At 43.9% G+C, this 18,795-nt stretch overlaps 1 protein-coding gene and 2 long non-coding RNA genes across 8 annotated transcripts in view; 1 reads left to right on the top strand and 2 right to left on the bottom strand.

Moving 5' to 3' along the window:
- ZNF608 (zinc finger protein 608) overlaps positions 1-12,148 on the bottom strand; it is a 117,705-nt gene extending 105,557 nt beyond the window's left edge. For 2 of the 6 annotated variants that reach the window (XM_053907529.1, XM_019469527.2), the window contains exon 1: positions 7,380-8,388. In XM_053907529.1, coding sequence (XP_053763504.1) covers positions 7,380-8,285 — 906 coding nt within the window. In that variant the 5' untranslated portion in view covers positions 8,286-8,388. Of the gene's footprint in view, positions 1-7,379; positions 8,392-11,888 lie in introns of those variants that run through there. The other 4 variants (XM_019469529.2, XM_019469530.2, XM_053907530.1 and 1 more) reach the window with 4 other exon arrangements.
- On the bottom strand, positions 8,385-9,643 carry LOC128778332 (uncharacterized). The gene is made up of 2 exons (XR_008423915.1): positions 9,531-9,643; positions 8,385-8,490 (listed from the first exon to the last, which is right to left on the bottom strand). It is a non-coding gene; the product is annotated as an uncharacterized LOC128778332 (long non-coding RNA).
- On the top strand, positions 9,833-13,753 carry LOC109278859 (uncharacterized). The gene is made up of 3 exons (XR_002085866.2): positions 9,833-9,946; positions 10,567-10,613; positions 13,510-13,753. It is a non-coding gene; the product is annotated as an uncharacterized LOC109278859 (long non-coding RNA).
- Positions 13,754-18,795: the final 5,042 nt, after the last annotated feature.

The following is an 18,795-nucleotide window of genomic DNA, read 5'->3' as shown; positions in this document are numbered from 1 at the left end:
TAATCCAACCTCCAAACAACGGCTGGACTTACCACTATGCTCCTGCCTCAGTGTCTCCCAAACAAATCGGCCCCTCCTCTATTTTGTCAGACTCCCTAACCCTGACAGTCCATTTCCATGTCTCTGGTTAACACCCCCAAACCCAGGGAACCTTACAGCCTGGTTCGGTACAAAGAAAGGGATACAAGTCAAGATTAACCAGAATAAAAACACCTGTGTGGTCTACAAACCTTTACACTTTACTGGCTGCCGCGGCTGTACCAAGGGGCTCTCATGATTCAAAATCAGCTCCCTTTGGCAGGTCTCACTTTCCCTGATTAGGAATAAATATGAGGCTATGATTAGGAACCCATCCTTAACTCTTGAAAGTATTACAGAATCCGCTGCTAATGCAAAAGCTGTCCCCCAAACATCTTAGACCCTCCGGCCAAAGTTATTCTTGAGAACAGGGCAGCCCATGCTTATCCTTGAGCTAAACAAGGAGGTGCCCATACTACAGCCCATAGTGTCTGTTGTACCTGAATGAACATTTCTCGCAGCAGAGTTCAAACTCCGTTACCTAAGATCAGTGAGCAGGCCACTTGCCTTCAAAAGGGAGTCTTTCTTCAGTGGAGTCTTTCTTTGACTTACTGGATTTTGATTGGTTTGGGTGGTGGGGACCATGGCTTCAAAGTGCACTCCAGGCATTGGGAACTATCCTGCTTGCAATAATCACAGTAATCTCCCTGGCAAGCTGTATTCTCTCAGAAGCTTTAAAGGCATGTTCGCAACCGCTAACCACCAAGCAGATGAGCTCCCTAAGACTGGAATGCCAGAAAAGGACTGAAGAAAATAACCAAGCAAAAACTGGTGAGCCTGAAGCCATGACCCGAGAAAACCACCCAAATGATCAACAAGAACTGGGAGACGTCACAGGGTTCTCCGGCAGCGGTGCGAATGCCTTAAAGTTTGATCATGTCTCTCACAGTTCAGCTAAGTCTAATCAAAGGGGGAAAGTGTTGCAAAACAAACAACAGGTCCAAAATGGAGTCACTTGTGCTAAGCCCCCCATCAGCAAACCAAGACTTACTAGTAATCTAATTGTAGATTCAGCTTCTCCCAGGAATGTAGCCTTTAACCCATCATTTATGGGATTACCTGGTTAGCGCCAGTGAGAAAACCAATAGACCCCTTCCATTCCCCTTAGGAAGGCACTCTGCTAATAAACTTCCTTCTCCCGCCCCCTGTCCACCTTTCAAAACCTTACCTTTCCTACAGCTCTTTGGAGCTCCTTTCTATTTGCTAGATGAAATACTGCCCAATTCAGGAATCCCCGAATAAAGCCAATTTGATCTTTCAATTTACTCAGCTGAATTCTGCTGTTCAGTAATTATACATACACCCATGAAATGCGAGTTACAGGGCTCCAGGCTGATCTGTATAGTAGCCTCTAAATGATGATCTAAGTCATTCCTGAGGGAAAGATTTCACCTGTTCTCTTTCCCTGTCTATAACCTGAAATGCACAGATTGAGAATACTCTTTATTGGCCAACAATCCTAATGAAAAAGGCTTACAGCCACTGTGATATTGCTAGGGATTGCCCAATATCTCCTTAGTTCTGGCTTCCATGTTCTACAAGAACGCTACACAAGTAACTTACGAATAAACTGTTTATGTATTCAAGCAAAACCCTTGATGTTCAGATCACTGGCAAGTTCAGAGTGCTGGCAATCAAAACTATGTTGTGCCGCGGTAATTACTATGAAAAACTTTCAGGGCTTAATATTAAAGAATAGAATAACATGATCCTTCCACCTCTTCTACACCTCTAGCGTGTGTGCAACATGGCAATTATCTCCGCTCAAGAAGTGAAGTTTAAACTGCAGTGAAACTCAATTATACCCATGACTTTTTAAACACACACTTCAAAAGGCAGGTTTCATCACATTCAAATCACTGAGCAAAATCTTGTCCCCCAACTTCCAAAAAATAGATTTTTATCCCTCTCCCACGAGGCAAACTTCATGTATAGAAATGATTTCTGGTTAGTTTCTCGACCCACTCTTTGGGTCTATTAAAACCGAGGGATGACTGAGGCACAATGAAAGACAAAGAGAGATCCCACCTGGTATAGCCAGTTCATAGGGCTCTACCAGATGTCATTACCACCCAGCTTTAAAAAAATAAAAATAAACCGGATCACACACTTGTTAACACATACACACACACACACACACACACACACACACGGCTACTTTCCTACTTTTAAAAATGCAAAGGAACTAGGAGCAGTAGATTTATGATTTAAGTGCTTGTGGCTAAAATAGCTTTCCAATTATCAAGGGCCTCTTAGGAGGAGCAAGAATGCATTATGTGTTAATGACCACAACCAGGGGTCCCTTCTTGACTCTTTTGTCAGAACCCGAGCAGATCTTCCCTGCAGCCTCACCATTAACATGTCTGTTTCCTGTCAGCCCACTCAGAGATAATGTCATTTATCTCAGGGAGGCACAAGCCCAGTCATTAGCTTCTATAAAAGACCTCAAACAAAGGCCGGATAATGTTTCACCCAGGGCTCTTACTAAACCCAGAACCAAGCTTAGTGTCTAAAAGTCAAGGACTCAAAAGTTATCATCGTGGAAAGAATATTTTCCCCATTATCAACAATCCTAGATACAGCTCTAAAGGAGAGCGAGGTCTAGTCCAGTAAACACCGGTGGAAAGTGCTATCACACACAATTAGATTAACCGATAAACGCTGACCAGAGTTAGCCTGGAAAGAGCCTTTACCCCTCTGGCCTCCAGGGGGAAAATTGACAGAATAATTCAGGTACTGACTAAAGAGTGAGATCTTTGAAGAGCTGACCCCTCATTGTGACTGCCTGCAGGAACTGAATAGCCATTATAAAGTGTTCAATGGCTGGGCTTCTGGAAATCTTTTAAATAAAAGTGGAACTGGTTAAAATAAATGTAGGAACATGTGTTTTCACAGCGTTCCTCGTATTACTGCAATTGCAAGTTTCTATGAAGTACCAGGTGAACTTTTTTAAATTAAAAAAACACGCACTCACACACAGACACAGTCAAAATTGGAGCGAATCTCGGCCATTCAATCCTTGTTTTTCAAGCTGAAAACGAAGAACAGATGGTCCTTTCCGTGTTGTTTGAATCTGGTTATTGAACACCTCTGTGGTTAGGGAGATTTCTGCTTAGCACTTTCAGCATACATTTCATTTACGAACTATAAAATGCTGCTTAGGAAAAAATAAGTCTTTATAACACTCTAATTAAAACCATCTCGGAGCCAAGCAATTTCACCTGAAGAGCATTCTTAACCTGGTGACATTTGGACAATGACTCCCCACCCCTCTCCCCCCTCCCTTTTCTGTGCAGACCATTTGCCAAGTTATTAAAAGTTGCTGAACATTATTTATCTCCTTTAGCACAGTCTTGATCCGTCGTGCGTAGTTTTTTCACCTCTCCGGCACACCCGGTACATTTCCAATACCACGTCCGCTCAGGACTCGGTGATCTGCCTCGGCCACACAAACGCCCCCAAGTTTCTTGGCTTCTCCCAGAGTATTTGCTTGGGGAAAGGATGGCCTCTGCACCCACCTCAAAAAGCCCTGTCACCCTCAGAGGCAGCTTATAGAAAAGTAAGGGGCGGGATCCACACTGGCAGCCACCCTTAGTTACCAACGTTTTTAACCGCTAAATCCCTTCTGTGGCTTTCAAAACAGTTTGCTGTCCGACAACAATAGACTTTGTTCTTTAATTACGGCAAGTGACCTTTCTGCCCTTTTATTTCACAGTAGATAAACTGCACTCTCTAAGCAGAATTTGTAGGGGGCACTAGCTTTGGGGGCAGAGGGGGGGACGCATATTGTCCCCAAAACTCATTCATCAAAATACGTTCTTCAACTGCTCACGCTCACTTAGAAAATGTGCCAGAATTCCCTAGTGAAGTGTAAAAGGCTTCTACAAGAGAATAAAATAAAATGAATGATATCCCTTACAGACAGGTCCATTTGTCGACACCACCTTTAGGCTGTTAAGGACCATCTTAATGAAAGCAATAGGATATCAGAGAAGTAATTCTCTTTTCTGAATACGTACTGAGTCGTCAGAACCCTGAGACACAACTGTAAGATCTCCTGTGCCTTTCATGTCTATTGAGGTATTGGGTATTTTTAAGAATTCTTCTATGTAGTTTGGAATTTTCCGGCGATCAAACAAAACCATGTACCCTGTTTAGCCCCGGCCGAATGCCTGTGTCTGATAAGTCAAAACTGTAAGACGGCTAAGGAGGATACATGCAGAAGAGCCTTAATACAGGCTATTATGCTTCAAAAGAAGGGGGGGGGGGGGGGTAAGGTGGAGAAGCAGGTTTTAACAACCCAAAGCCAACCCGTCAAATCTACTTATTCAGACATGTCACTGGTGGCTTAACCACAAAATGGGCTATAGAAATATAGCTCAAACATCTTAGAATTATGGCATGTTTTGATTTTGCTCACGTATTAAGGGAGTGGCGACTTTTACAACATACTTGTGGTTTCCACATAAAGGAGCAGAACACTCATTGATTTAATTAGGTTTCATAAGGTCCAATTTATCATGTTTTACATGACTTTGTGTAGTGTAGAAACAGAATAAACAGCCCAAAAATAGACATTTAAGCATGCTGTGAAAATTAACCGGTGACAGCAAGTCTTATGAATCTCCTGTGAAACCTTTCAACCAGGAAAAACAACCCCCCACACACACACACACAGAAGAGAAACGCGCACACATACACCCCTCCTTTGGTGTTCACACTTGGCCCCTCGTGAGCCACATCTGATTGCTGGAAATCAATCGTTTTCACTCTTGAGGCGCTTACTCCTCACGAACCCCGAAAATCAAGCCAGGCTGAGGTGAAAACATTCTACAAAATGTCAAAAGAAACCTTCCTCAAAGATGCCTCGGTGCTGAAATACTTGGTCAGGTAAAGCATGTCCTACTAAATCTTTTACCTCCTAAACGGAGGATCCTCCCATCATTAGGAAGTCGTCCCTAAACTGAGGTCTCATTTTCCCATCCACGAGTTGGTGGAATCAGAGCGACTTCCCTGGGTGACATCTGTCCGAGAGAGTGCCATCTCTGGGTGCTGAGGAGGCAAGCATTCTTGGGGGGGAGGGGGGCGGGTAGGGAGGAGAACCTGAGGACCCGTGTCCCTGAGCCAACACCTCCCTGCTGGACAGAGAATGGCCAAGACTGCAGGATCCAAGCCCCTCGGAGCCATCCCTGAGGGGTCCCTGTGCCAACACCGGGGGCTCCAGTTGGCGGCGGGCGGTGGAGTGAATCTAAAGGCTCTGTGCTCTCTCCCCTCCTCCACCCCCAGCCCCATCACGACTTGTTTGCTCTTCATTTATGTAATTCACATTATCGCATTTATACTGCTCCCGACTCCAGATGAGTTGCACGTATATGAATAATTTAATTCTTCCATTCTTCATCCAGTTTCCTCTGTGACTGGAAAGTGAAAAGAACACAAAAACTGGAGAACCGACACCGTGCTCTAATCTCAGTTGCCATGACAGCAGCCTTTGAGATACAGAAATGTTCCGACTGCCAGCTAAACAAAATTGTTGAATGTGAACATTTGGCTGGAAGATTAAAAGGCTAAGGGGAATGCAAAAGGGCAGTACCTCCCACATTCCAGGCAGCAGTGAATCCAATCAAATGGTTCTGACTCCTTAACCACAGCCATTGTGAGCACTGGATTAGGGCAATTCATCTAGATAGTTAGAGCAGATTATAACTGCAATTGGAAGACTATTGGCAACAAAAGTAAATGCTCTACTGTACTAAGTAATAAGATTTCAGAACGCCTTTTAGCAGAAATTACGCGCAACTACGCAGTGAAATGGAAGTATCGAAACCTGGGATTTTTAAAAATGCATTTCAAGTCATCACTGTAAAATGCTGTCTGCCCAAAGGCACAGGAATCAAAGAAGCGTTCGCAGGCTTTTTGTGATGCTGGCATTATCTACACTTTGATGGACCTTCAACAACTTCTCAAATCATAAAATCAGAACTTTCTTCCTGTACTCCCATCATTAAAGTCTTCAACACACAAAAACAAAAATTGAAAGGTTTGAGGACAGAGCAGCGAATAACTGTACACGGAAATAATCACCCAAAGACATCTTACAGTTCGGATCAAGTTAGACATAGCAAATACACCAAAGTGTTTAAGAAGCACATTTCCAAACAGCCACGCCATAAATCACAGGATATGAATTTTTGCTTCTGCAAAGCACTACCGGCAGGATTAAAGACCGATTTTACAGAAACATTACTCACACCCCCAGCTCTCTCCCAACCTGCAGGGTGGACAGAGCACTTTCAGTCCTGGGACACTACCCAACGTACCCCCATCACTGGACCAGTAAGTCACAGGCCTCCAGCACCGAATGGCACAGCCCTGGGGGCAAGTTTTCCAAAGGCAGTGTCTAACCAGACTTTTGCTCAAATGCGACCCCAAATTCTCGTCTCCTCTGGCCGTTTTCACATTTCAGGAGCACCAATCCGCCAAGCCTTTTTTTTTCACTTGTCTTCACCAGCCTTCCCACTCCCTAGGCAAGCCAGAAATCCAAAGGAGAACACTCATATCTCCAGCTAAGAACTGGGCCGGGGCACCAGGGTACAGTCCTAAAAGCCACCAAAAACATTCCAGTCATTCTACACGGCGAAGCAACCGACAACACAGGGGCACCGAGCTGGGGTTTAACCCAGGACCAATGAGAGGAACCCATGCAAGGCTGATGCCCTTTGACAGAACTATGTTGGAGAAAGTAACGGAAAAAAAAATAAAAATAAAAATAAACAGGTTGAGGGAGGAGTGTAATTGAGAATCCTCGACCTACCTCCCCAGGGAGGGACGGTGAACCCTGCCCCTAAGGACACACTACCAGAAATACTAGGGCGCGTATATTCACATGTAAGACAGCTCTCCTTGGGCGAGAAACCAGGACAGGAGTCAAGTGGGTACATGAGCAGGTTTTCTATTAAAAGCACACCACAACTGGCTGACTGGCCAGAAGCCCTTCTGCAGGGTAAAAGGCACTTTAGGAACACCCAGGCCCTCCCACCCGGGGACCCGAACACTTAGCACCACAAGCAGCAGCAGCAGAAGCAAGAGCTAAAACCGTGCACCCAAGGAAGCTCCCCCATTCCAAATTCTCGTGGAAAGGATGCAGAGGACAGAAATCTCACAAAGAACCAGAAAGCACGAATAGGAAGTGTTAAGGCACACAGAGGACACCCACCCCCTCCCCAAACACACACACACACACCCACACAAATGCACACAAAGAGGAAAGTGGGAAGTCGAGGAAGGCGACTTTATCCTACCTTCTCGGTTTTCAGTTTCTTGATTCGCCTGTGGCTCTCCTCCTCCTCCTCTTCCTTCTTTAACAACATAGAGTTTCCCATGAGCCCTGAATCCGGGGCACTTTTGCTAACTTCCCCTGCAGCCGCGCCGCTGCCACTCCCAGCGCCCCCGCAGTGGAAGGGGCTCGCGCCACCTCCATTGCTCTTGGCCCCAAAGCCATAGAGGTGCCCCCCGGAAGGGGCCTGGCCGCCACTGCCATTCTGGTGGCCCTGAAGCAGGTCGTGCTTGTCCTTCCTGGATTTCCCCGCATCCTTATCCCGCTTGGCACCTCGGCTGCTCTGGCTTTTACCTGCCTTCTCCTCTTTGCTTTTCCCACAGGAGGCCGCCCCCGCGGTGGCCGCGGAGGTGCCGGTGCCGGTACTATTGCCGTTTGGGTTGCTGACGCCGCCGCTGCTCACACTTTGACCCAGCGCTGAATTCATGCCAGTTGCCTCTCCAGGGCGCCCTTGGACTTCCTGCCTCTTGCCAGTGCTGCTGATCTCGGGAATCCCATACAAGGCAGCAGAAGGCAGAGATTTATTAGCATCCTTAGAAGTTTTACTCCTTTTCACTTTTGATTTGCTGGTCTCTTTGTGTGAATTCCCCTGGGGAGCAGAAGGCTGAACAGAAGCAAATTTTAGGCCATCAGCTAAGGCTGCGGTAGCACCGGCCCCGCTGGAGGCCAGACCTCCGCAATCCTTCGAGTTGCTGCTGCTAGGCGTGTTGGTGGAATTATTCATCTCAAATTTCTGTCTGTCCTTCTCCAAATCAGCGTCCAAATCGATTATTAAATTTCCAACCCCGATTTCCCAATCATCACCACTGTCATAAGTATCAACCGTATTTGGATCCACACCTTTTCCTGCAGTAGAAATGTTCACTGACATCCTGAAGATGAGCTCTCTAGTATAAAAATCCGATGAACTTTCCTTTGGAGATGAGGGGACATCCGTTTAGCTCCGCTGGGCTTTCTCTTAAAAAAAAAAAAAAAAAAAAAAAAAAAAAAAAAAATCTTCTAATCTTCCTCTTCTTTTTCCTGCCCCAGGAATGTGTCCAGGGATTTTACACCCTTTAGTCCCGGTCCACCTTTTCCTGTGAAGGGGGGAAAAGTCGGATATTTCTTGTCTGGGTGTTACCAGAATAAAAAACGATTAATACTGGGGAGTCAGTAAGGGGTACAGGGAAAATTGGAGAAGAAGGTGGCTCCTATATTGTCCCCACAGTCCAGTACCAGGTTTAAAAGAAAATAACCAAGCCCAAAAAAACTTACCCGTGATAGTAAGCATCTTACAGTAGCTTAAAAAAAAAAAAAAATCCCTTTATCAACAGCACAAGGATAATCACTCTTTTTAAGGCATTAAAATATCTTAAAGATCTGAGTCAAGTCCAGAAAGGTTTAAAAAAAAAAAAAAAAAGAGTTTAGGATTTTTTTTTTTCATACATGTGATATCTCAGTCCCAGAAACACAGCCTAAACACTCAGACAAGAGGGAGGAACACAGCTTTAAACATCCCTAAACGCGTCCTAGATCTTGCAATTTCAAAGACCAGACCCTGGAAGTCCTCTTGAGGCTAGTTTCAGAATTATGTTTCTAAATTTTCCTTATTTCTAATTTTATGACTTCTTTTTACAAATTGTCTGGGCAATCAGTTTTTTGTTCCCAGTAAGGAACAGGAAAAACAACCAATAACTACCTCCCCCCCCCCCCACCCCCAGCAAACACATACCGTCTCTTCCCCAACAGTTTATACAATTTTATTTTTGAAATACACACACACGTCTTTAAGAGCATTTCTCTATAAAAAGACAGTGTTAAAAAAAAAAAAAGGCTGAATACCTGCCTTTTGAGGGAAAAAAAATTACATGTAAACAATTCTACCGTATTCCTAGGTCACAGACTTGCTCAATCTGTTAAATATGGTGCCACTGACTGTACAGGGAAACTGATTAAGACATGCACTTTAAGTAGTCTGCGCCAAGGTGGCCTCAATGACCGCAAATGAGTGTGTGTTTGACAAAGATCAGTTAAAACGGTTTTTAAAGGGATCAGCCCCTTTTAACAGTTGATTGTCGAGAAAAATAAATAAATATACATACACACACACACACACACACACACAGACATTGCTTACCTTTAATCCTTTATCATTTTTTAATTAGGCCAGCAAATCAAAATGCCTTTCCCACTCCACTCGGCAAACAAGCCTGTGCCTCATTTTACTTAAACACCAAATGATCAAGAAGGAAGAAACCAAATAACACATCTCAGCCAGAATAATCACTCGATAACATTATTCCACCTCCCCACCCCCCTTTTGGCAAACGGATCAGGAGTCCTTTTCTCCTTAAAAAAATGTGTCACTGTACAGCTGGAAGATAATGTTTCACATTCACAACAGAAGCACCAAAGGTTTTTTTTCCTCTTAACAAGCATCGAGAATAATAGTTTTTTATAGATATATATAAAAAAAAGAGAGAGCTTAGAGAAAAAAGTTTTCCCAACTTCTCATTCCGCCTTCAGTTCCAGACTTCAGAGTCACCGTGATCAGTAAGTAATGATCCCATGTAGCAAACCTACAGGCGTCCGCTAGTAACAAGACAGAATGTGCTAACATCGGGATAAATTAGTGAAAGGGAAGAAAGAATAAGAAGAAACGACTGAAAATCTGGGCTGGATTCCGCCTGTTAGTCGGGAAGTGGCATTTTTCCGCCCGTCCTGACAGATTTGATTTCTTGAACTAACTTAAGAGGAAAGGAGGGGGAAGAAGAGGGGGAGGGGAGGAGGGGGCGAAGAGGGAGGAGGGGGGAGGGGCAGGAGGAGGAAGAAAGGGTAGGATGAGAACCCCAGCCGAAGGAGAAAAAGAAAGGTGTGGAGGGGGAGGGGAGCAGATGATTCAATGAGCTGATAAACCAGTTAGAACAGCATTCGCTCGGGGCGGGGGGCGGGGGGCGGTGGGGTGAGGAAAATAACGGCGTTTAAAATTGGTTCAGTCTTCGAAACCCAAAGGATGTGATGTTTTCCTGTTTTATGTTGTTTTAAGAAAAAGGAACCCAGTTCCTAGTATAGTCCCCGGGGGGGGGGGGGGGGGGGAATCCGCCGTCGCTCAAGCCAATCACTCATGTGGTAATTCGATAATTAGAGTAAAAAAAAAAAAAATTTTTTTTTAGGCGACCTTTTTCCGGACAGTTTTTCCCATTGATAGTCGCAGCAAACGGTGCGTCTCCCTTTTATTTATTTTTCTCTCCTCCTCCTCTCTCACCCACCCCCCTCCTGTGTTTAGTCAGATGGCCCCGGAGCTTGGCTTAGTATTTTTAATTAGCTGGCGTTTGGAAGCTAAAAGCAGTAATGAATTGTTGATGGATTGGAAGTGGAGAGTCGCTTTGCTGGAAATGTCGGGGCTGGGAGAGGGGGATGGGCGAGTTAGCAACAACCAACCATCTAAAAGGAGCGATTTTGTTACAGTGCAAGCCTTTCACATCACGTGAGGATCAAGGGCTCAATTGGTTGTCGTGAGAACAAAAATGGTGACAAGCGTATCAAGAAAATACTGATCTGGTCTTTAAAAAAAAGCTGAAGGTCTCTCCCCTCCCCCTGCACACACTCCCCACCCCCCGCCGCCGCCTCCCCGCGCCCCCACCCCCCTGCAGTGGGCGCAGCTACAAGTTATGAATGTGAAACATTTCTCGCAGATCTAGGCTCTCGGAAGTTCGAAGGAGTGAAATGTAATGAGCACAAGAGCAAAGCAGATGTTTTAAAGAAACACCTTATAAACCTCTCCTCAACTTATCTCCAATTTGTCGGCTTTCCCGAGGGGCCAGGGATGGGGACGCCTAGCAGAGGAGGGAGGGCACCTCCAAGCTACTTGGGTTTTAGGGACCCCCTCACGTCTTAAACAAAGAAAAATATTTTGCTAGCTCGCGAGCCAGGTCATGTAATAAACACACCATTGTTACTCTATTTGTGGGTTTGTTTGGGTTGGGTGGGGCGCTTTTTTTTCCCCTTAATGGTGTTTTTGCTGCTTGCTTTTTTAAGGAGGTGGAAAATGGTAATTATAACCATTACATGTAATGGGTGACTATTCCCTTGTTTAATATTAAATTATTGGGAACTAGGATGTGGCAAGAGATAGAAATCGGCTTGTTCTGCCCTTGCCCCCATTTTCCTGGCTCGGTTTGGAAGAGGGTCTTGCCCAGCTAGGACAGGAGAGGGAGGGGGCGAGGTGAGCTAGGGAATAGACACTGCAGATCAGGATATGTAACTGTGTCACTTTTATTCTCCTTGGGTTACAGCCCAAAAGGTAATTTACTCTAAGTTACCCCGAGTGCCCAGTCAAGCTTAATTTGTGTGAAGAAGTTACAAATGCTTCACCCTCCACTGAATAAAATTCACCCTTCTTGGGTTGTTGTTCTCAATGCAAAAGCCAAACCCTGTAACTAGTTCCTCATTTCAATGCATAAAACTCGCACATTCCCCACGCAACCGTACTTACGGTCTGTATTGGATCGAGTTGACCTTTTCCTTCTAACTGCATTGAATGTGTTTGGTTGCAGCCGCTTTATTTTGGAAATTATAATCTCTTCAACAAATTTATTATTAAAGAAGATGGACCATCAAATGTCACAGACCGTCCTGTGTATTTTTTGTAAAAGCAAAAATTAACATTAAAAAAAAAAGAAAACAAAAATCCCCCTGGTGCACACACACAACAAGCTTGTTCTGCAACACTGAAATCAGGACTGAAACACAACACACACACAGGGGGAGTGGAGCAAAAGGAGCTCTCAGCCTCTATACCTGAAAGGGACTTTTCTTTGTTCCCATTGCCCTTTCGCATCGGGCCAATCAGAGAGCAGCTTTTATGAAACTGGGCTCTCTCATTGGCTAGCTGCTTTCTCTTGGCTACTGTAGGGGGTTGAGATATACACACGTATAAAACACACACTGAGAGCGGGTGGGGGTGCGGTGGGGGGTGGTTGTGGAGACAAAGCGTTTTATTTTCCAACCAGATTGGGGATGGGGAACCTCCTGCAGTAAGAAGAAAAAAAAAAATGGTGCGCCCGTTTCAATTACTACATCATTCACATAAAACACTTATTTATTAAAACAAATCTCAAACAGGCTGCGAGGAAAGGATGTCGGTAAATACAAGTTTGATTGTGTTATCTTGGGGGAAATAATGTATGTGATCGCTCGGTGGCAGAGGGAAGCCAAATGAGCCACTAGCGCGTAGCGAGGAGAAGAGGGAGGCTGGCTGTGTGGAAATGACTGCGAGCGTTTTGCTGGCTTCCCTTCCTTGTTGCAAGGACTCAGCAGCGCGAACTCCCAAGAATGATTTTCTGTATTGCAGCTTCTGGCTTTCAACCCTCCCCCACCACTTTGCCCTTCTTCCAATTTTTTTTTTTTTTCCCCGTGTCTCTCTTTTTACTCGCTGATTAAATAAGAAAAATCGATCTGGGGGTAAAGGCGGCGGTGGGGAAACAAGTAACCCTTTTGTTTCCAGTCTTCTGTTGTACAAGCACTTAAGTGTGAACGCTGGCAACCATTTAACCGCCACTACGTGAACACTTCTTCCCTGGAATTTGTAACAAATCTTTTCCACCTGGTTCTAGGCGGCTCCAAAAAAATTAAAAAATAAAATAAGGTCCCAGCCAACCATATTAACACCTCGGGCCAGCCTCGTTTTTTACCAAATCGATTTGTGGGAGATAAATATACTAAAAAGATTAACCCGTTAAACAGTCCCAGTATGCATTTTTAAACGGAAACATTGTCAGAGTTCCCCTTCCCCCAGATCTTTAACCCTATCTTGGGGAAAGGGGGGGGGGGGGAATGTGTCAAAGTCCTCTGACCGCTAGCCAGCTCAATCCACCAAGAAATAGAGAAATATTTTACAATCTATTATAGGATGAATGCCAACAACCAAGTTAATGGGACTCTGAGGTCACAGGATAAGAGAGGTTATATAAAATAACAAGTGTAGTATTGTACTGTAACAGCTAATATACTTAAATTAATGTATATATATATATATATATATATATATATACACATTAAGCCTTTAAAGCACATTTATTTTTTAATTTTTCACTGTTATTTGCCATTACTTTTAGGAGCTACAATGTGGAAACCTTAAAGTCAAAGATGTACTCTGAATTTCACTGAAAGCATCATGATCCCAAGCATTAAAGATCCAACACTACTGTAATTTCCACATGACAATTACAATTTGAGGATGTGTCTTCAGAGTCAAATGGACATATAAAGTGGATTACTGGTAGCAAAAGACAGCTCATGATGTAAACACTCAGGGATGACTTTGCGGGTCAATAAAAATATTTATGTCACATGTTTTAAGTAATGTCTATTGACTCATGTTTGAGCTTCCAATATATTTAGTTCTTTTTAAAAATGGCAATGTGGGGGCGCCTGCGTGGCTCAGTCAGTTAAGCGACCGACTTCAGCTCAGGTCATGATCTCACAGTCCATGAGTTCGAGCCCCGCGTCGGGCTCTGTGCTGATAGCTCAGAGCCTGGAGCCTGCTTCAGATTCTGTGTCTCCCTCTCTGTCTGACCCTCCCTCGTTCGTGCTCTGTCTCTCTCTGTCTCAAAAATAAATAAACATTAAAATAAATAAATAAATAAATAAATAAATAAAATAAAAATGGCAATGTGTTGTTTCACTACCCACGATGAACTCAACTTGATGCTGCAAATAGTAATAAACAGCACTTTGCTGAGGTATATAAACTAGAGGAATGTAATCTAGACTAGTCCTTAGATCTCCCTAAAGCGATCTATATTCAAATCAACGCGATACATTAACAAATAAAATGGGGCAAATTAGCCACCTGATATCCACTTACCCTCCATTTTAGCTCTGATGTTTGTTTCTATTTTTGAATATACAGATTTACAAATTCTTTTAATGTTCAATTGATAGTAATAGCACCATATGGTGATTTTTTTTTTTTTTTTTTAACTTTTCTTCTTTTGGAGGAGAGGTTCCTCAAACGCCCAGATCACTCCTGGGCACTTCCACTGTCCCTGGAGTATGTACTCCATTTCAGCCATTGGAAGACCATGGCTACCCACCCCCCCAATGTTATATCAGCTTAGAAAAATCAACAGCTAGCTCTTACAACAACTGGACTTCAAAAAGCACAGAAAATAAGACCTGAATTTGTGAAGCTGGAAAGGGTAGAAGCAGCCCTCTAACACTGCCTTGGTAAAAAGCAAATCCCTGAGTCTGGGGCATGGATTCAGGATAACTAAAACCAAAGCTCAGGCTTCCTAATACTCAAATAATCTGATCTAACCCTAACATTACCACCTAACCTTGAATCTAAGCTTTTTTGTTCAGTAAACCCTAATAGTCAAAGGTAGGGGCTTATGCCAAACTCATTCACGAATTTAACTCAAACCCTTTTCCTGCCATCCCAACATCTCCACACTCCATTTGCACCCCACCCCCCATCTCCTGCCCTCCCCATTCTTCTCGAAGATTTGAATAAGCCAGAGTTGTTATGCTGGCTTTGCGTGTGTTTGTTTTGTTTTGTTTGACAAAGGGGGCAATCAAGAGACATCAGAGGGCTATCAGCTAATTGATGAGTGAAACGAAGATAATTAACTAGCAGCTTTAGAAAGTCAGAGCTGCTCCCCTCACAAAAATCGGGACGCTCTCAGATTTTAGAGAAGAAAGTTTTAGCTCTGTCTCTTATCAAGATAACAGGACCACGCCAGTCTCCATATTAATATCCACATGCACATCCTTGGTGATGCTGGCACACTATTGCATGACACGAGCACTTTGTCATTTTAGTGCCTGTCTCCCCAGAGATGTGGTAGTGGGGAGGAGCCAGCTGGAATTGGAGTCTAGAAGGAATGGAGGGGTGGAAGCCGCTTGAGGAATAGTGGGTAAAGGGGGCAGTTAAAGAGTGTTCTCCAATCACCATCACCAAGAGCCCTGCCCCCCAGGATATTCTGCACCAATCACAAGGTGCAGAAGCTTCCGGCCTAGGACTTTCCCCACTATTTACGAGCAAAAGAGCCCAATGCCGAGAAGGCCAGGGCCTTCGAGCAGTTAACACAGAAAAACACAACAGTAGATGTGTCTCCGGTTCCTATTTCCTCTGAATTATGGTGTAGGAGGGATCAGAAAAAAAATTCTTCAGCTTTTATTAGGATGGGAGTGTATACCTGGTCCTAGCTTTTCTAAAAAATCTCTGTCAACATGGACACGTCCTCGCTCAGGACCAAGTGGGAAAAGTGGAAAGCAAAGCTATCAAGAATAAAACCGACCTGGAAATGGGCTTGGTGTATGGGAAAAGGAACTCAATTTAGACATAATGAGAAACTTTGTGGCTGCCCAAGAAGATTGTGGAGAAAGATTCTTATCTGTGTGGGGTTGTTTATGAACAGACCGGCCTCAAGGTAGTGGGCAGGTGACCTGCCCTGGTTTCCAGGGAATGTAGAGTTGGTGATTTACACGCCCACACAAACACTAGAAGGTCTTCACTCTTTTCACCTACTGGTAACATTCTAGCCTCCCACTTGTACAAGGTCTTCTAGAGAAAACTGTTCCTCTGCCTTTTCACACCTGCTGACTAAGTCCACTTTGAGTTTCCGGGGAGCATTTTTAACGCTATCCCTCCCTAGACAACTATCACCAAAAAGAGATGAGCAGTGTTCTTGGTTAAACATGTGGCATGTTTGCAATGTCCTGAAATATCGCCAGACCAAAATAAAGTGACAAGAAGCAGGTGTCCGGTGGAAAGAGAGGACCTGTACACAGAAACATTTCAGGCCCTTCCCTGGGGGGCAGAAGGCAGGGTGAGGTAGGGTGGGATCCATAAAGGAAACACACTGATGGTATTCACCCTTCCCGGGAAGACTTGGGGATATTCAGATAACACGTTTTGTGACTACGGACATTTACACACATTGTGTAACACAGCTGTGTTAACGTCTCAGGTCATTTCTATGCACCATTCACCTTCCATTTAATCTCCTGAGAGTCTAACAAAAGGGACCCTCCATTGAGGGGAAGGAGATTAATGGCTATCTTCACACATTTTCATACCCCAGTTTTGTTTCAACAAATTGAAACGATATAAAGCACGATTCCCATGCTCTGATTTAAGACTACGATGAAGTTTAATAGCAAAGAAATACAAAGCTAAAGAAGATGCTTCCCCCTCTATGTGTGTGTCTTTCCCCATCTCTTCTCCCAATCCTCAAACTTGCAAGAAAAAAAGAAAACACAGCAAATCGCGTCCCTTTCAGGCCCTGCAGTGCTAGAGAAACTGGCAAATATCGCAAAACAGTGCATTCTTCTACAGGAAAACATTTGTATACGGCTCACATTGAGAGAACCGCAATGTAGGTCAGTGTTAAGTGTCTGAAATGGAACCTCTGCTTGGAGCAGGCCCTTGCAGCGTCGTGCCCGCTACTATATCTGAACGGGTGCCCAAGCAAGGTCTGCGGATCAGTTAACAAAGTAAGGCAATTTACATCGCATGTAATGAAACCATTTCTGGAAAAGGATTTTTCTTTTAGGCCAGTGGAGACTGGGTACATAAAGAAGATCAAAACACAAGCTACAGTTTTTTAAAACTACTTATTGGAGATTGCTGTTGCTGGTTTTATTACAATATGTATTTTACAGATTTAGGTAATAGCCCTGATTTTTCAAATCGACCTCTGTTTAGACACGTTTCACTTTGGGCTGTTTCTTGTCTGCAAAATTACAGTCATTTGCACGTTATTACAGTGAGTAGGAGACAGATTGTATTTAGCGTTGGGTGGGGGAAGGGTTATTATGGGAAGTGTTCTGCTACGGTCAGCACATAATTTCAGCCTGAAGAAAATTGCTTCTGAATGGCTGGTCTGTTAGCTAGCCAAGGAATGGTCACTGGGAGAGACTGAAAAAATACTTCTGCTTAATCTGCATTATAGAATTACTCTCATTTCCAGAAAGATGGGCTGTGGAAAGAATGATCGTTAAAGGCAACGTGAAAACTTGTAGGTGAAATGTTGTCACAGCTCTCTTTGAATCTAAAACAATTCCGACCAAAGACGATGCCACCAAGAAGGAAAGGGCCCGAAGGGAGCCCATACAGCCATTATGTTCCACTCCATCTTTCTCCCTTGCTTTGCTTTCTCAGCTCCCCCTCTTGCGATTTACAAAAATCTCTAGAACCTTAATGACAGTGGGCTTTTAACATACGTGTCAAATTGTGTAAGAGTAATACAAAATTCATGGGCAAGTATATCTCTAGCTCTCACACATACATGACTGCAAGAAAAAAAAAATTCCCAATACAGCCTCTTCTTGGAAACAGGAACAGAATCCCCTTAATTGTGAAAGTATTTCATGTACTTTTGGCGCTAGAATTTCAGAATTTCTCGGCACTTTACAAACTACATTCCATTTGTGCAGATTTCAGAGAGCTGCCAGATGAATCAAGCAATGACGCTTATCAGAAACAGTCACCCCTGTCGAATTTTAATTTAAATCAAACCCTTACGCATCTGCTAAAAAAAGTCTCAATATCTTGGTTAGAAGAAAAAAAAAAAAATCAGGCGACCAAAGTTCATTTAAAAAAATAAATAAATAAATAAAAGAGTACCATTATATTCCGCTCCTTTGGCTGCGGAGTATTACTTTTGTTGTGAACAACTGTGCCTCTTTTGTTTTCAAAACAAGCTTTCCTAAAGGATGAATCACTACAAACTTGTGGAGACTAGGCAATGCACGACAGAAAGCCAGAAAGTGATCGTGCTATTTCCTGCAGTATCCTCTCCACCCATCCCCTCGGCTCAGCGAGCCTCCAGCCCACCAGCCAATCATCATTATGGAAATGTGCTTCTCAGCCTCCTGATTGGCTGACTCCTGGGCCAGTATGTTCAGGTTTCTACAGCTCCGAGTACCATTCTTCTGCACGCCAGCCTGCTCTGTGGACCCTCTCCTTCCAAAAATATTTTAACCACTTATTCTTTGCCTTGCTTTTTTTCCCCTTTCTTTTTTTTTTCCCCCTTCTGTCATCTTCTTCTTCTTCTTCTTCTTCTCCTTCTTCTCCTTCTTCTCCTCCTTCTCCTCCTTCTTCTCCTCCTCCTCCTCCTCCTTCTTCTTCTGCTTCTTCTTCTTCTTCTCCTTCTTCTCCTTCTTCTCCTCCTTCTCCTCCTCCTCCTCCTCCTCCTCCTCCTCCTTCTCCTTCTTCTCCTCCTTCTCCTCCTCCTCCTCCTCCTCCTTCTTCTTCTTCTTCTTCTTCTTCTTCTTCTTCTTCTTCTTCTTTTTCTTCTTCTTCTTCTTCTTAAGATTCTTCAAATTATCCAGGGAATCACCTTTTATTATTATTATTTTCAACACCTTTAAAATGCAATGATCATACTGAGGAA

This window comes from Panthera pardus, unplaced genomic scaffold, assembly GCF_024362965.1.
Source record: "Panthera pardus isolate Hobbes unplaced genomic scaffold, ASM2436296v1 HiC_scaffold_2, whole genome shotgun sequence".
Classification (NCBI taxonomy): domain Eukaryota; kingdom Metazoa; phylum Chordata; class Mammalia; order Carnivora; family Felidae; genus Panthera; species Panthera pardus.
The sequence above is the reverse complement of the archived record's forward strand: the minus strand, read 5'-3'. Positions and strand labels throughout refer to the sequence as shown.